Source organism: Nicotiana attenuata, chromosome 6 (genome assembly GCF_001879085.1).
Source record: "Nicotiana attenuata strain UT chromosome 6, NIATTr2, whole genome shotgun sequence".
In the NCBI taxonomy this organism is placed as follows: Eukaryota; Viridiplantae; Streptophyta; class Magnoliopsida; order Solanales; family Solanaceae; genus Nicotiana; species Nicotiana attenuata.
In genome coordinates, this window is record NC_031994.1 from 46,348,039 (window position 1) to 46,350,030 (window position 1,992).

The window sequence follows — 1,992 nt, forward strand, 5'->3', positions numbered from 1 at the left end:
CTCTCGGATGTAGATCTCAGCTAACCTCTCCGATGAATAAGTGGCTGCAACAGGAATAAAATGCGCTGACTTGGTCAGCCTATCAACAATGACCCAAATAGCATCAAACTTCTTCCGAGTCATCGGAAGTCCAGTAACGAAATCCATGGTAATCCTCTCCCACTTCCACTCGGGAAGCTCAATCCTCTGAAACAACCCACCAGGCCTCTGATGCTCATACTTAACCTACTGACAGTTCAAACACCGGGCCACATACGCAACAATATCTTTCTTCATCCTACGCCACCAATAAAGCTGCCGCAAGTCCTGATACATCTTCGCGGCACCCGGGTGAATAGAATACCGAGAACTATGGGCCTCCGCTAAGATCAACTCTCGAATCCCATCGACATTTGGCACACAAACTCGTCCCTGCAACCTCAAAACACCATCATCATCTAAGGTCACCTTCGTGGCACCTCCACGCTGCACCGTGTCTCTCAGGACACACAAATGGGGATCATCAAACTGCCGATCACGGATACGCTCCAATAATGAAGAACGAGCGACCGTACAAGCTAACACTCTGCTAGGCTCAGAAATGTCCAACCTCACAAATCGATTGGCCAGGGCCTGAATATCCAAAGCAAGCGGTCTCTGGCTGACCGGAACATAAGCAAGACTACCCATGCTGGCGGACTTCCTACTCAATGCATCGGCCACCACGTTGGCTCTCCCCGGGTGGTACAAAATAGTAACATCATAGTCCTTCAATAGCTCCAACCACCTCCGCTGCCTCAAGTTCAACTCCTTCTGCTTGAACAAGTATTGCAGACTCTTGTGATCCGTGTACACCTCACACGTCATACCATATAGGTAATGCCTCCAAATCATCAAAGCATGAACAATGGCTGCCAACTCGAGATCATGAACCGGGTAATTCTTCTCGTGGATCTCCAACTGCCTCGAAGCATAAGCAATGACTCTGCCATCCTGCATCAATACCGCACCAAGCCCAATACGGGAAGCATCACAGTAAACTGTATAGGGCCTTGAACCTGTGGGCAAAACCAATATCGGTGCCGAGCTTCTGAAAGCCCGCCTCACACTCGTCCGACCATCTGAACTGGGCACCCTTCTGGGTCAATCTGGTCGTCGGGGCTGCAATAGATGAAAACCCCTCCACGAACCCGCGGTAGTAACCTGCTAACCCCAAGAAACTCCGAATCTCTGTAGCTGATGCTGGTCGAGGCTAATTCTTAACTGCCTCAATCTTCTTCGGGTCCACCTGAATACCCTCTGCTGACACAACATGACCCAGAAATGCAACCGAACTCAACCAGAACTCGCACTTCGAGAACTTCGCATACAACTGACTATCCTTCAGAGTCTGAAGAACCACTCTGAGGTGCTGCTCGTGCTCCTCCTGGCTGCGGGAGTACACCAGAATATCATCGATAAAGACTATCAGGAACATGTCCAAATACGGCCTGAACACTCGGTTCATCAACTCCATGAATGCTACTGGGGCATTGGTCAACCCAAACGACATGACCAGAAACTCATAATGCCCGTACCGAGTGCAGAATGCTGTCTTAGGGACATCGGATGCCCTAATCCTCAACTGGTGGTAGCCAGATCTCAAGTCTATCTTTGAAAACACTTTTGCACCCTGAAGCTGGTCAAACAAATCATCAATCCTCGGCAGTGGATACTTGTTCTTTATCGTCACCTTGTTCAATTGCCGGTAATCAATGCACATCCTCATCGATCCATCCTTTTATTTCACAAATAACACTGGCGCACCCCAAGGAGAAACACTAGGCCTGATGAAACCCCTTCCTAGCAAATCTTGCAACTGGTCCTTTAACTCCTTCAACTCTGGCGGGGCCATGCGATACGGCGGAATAGAAATGGGCTGCGTGCCTGGGGCCAGATCAATACAGAAATCAATATCCCTGTCGGGCGGCATACCCGGCAGGTCTGAAGGGAAAACCTCGGGGAACTCCTGAA

The 1,992-nt window shown here is 49.7% G+C and overlaps 1 protein-coding gene across 1 annotated transcript; it reads right to left on the reverse strand.

Moving 5' to 3' along the window:
- LOC109228259 (RNA-directed DNA polymerase homolog) lies at positions 1,322 to 1,741 on the reverse strand (the record flags this gene model as incomplete). The annotated part of the gene is made up of 1 exon (XM_019393414.1): positions 1,322 to 1,741. A coding segment is annotated over exon 1 (420 nt), but the record flags the coding sequence as incomplete, so codon positions are not given.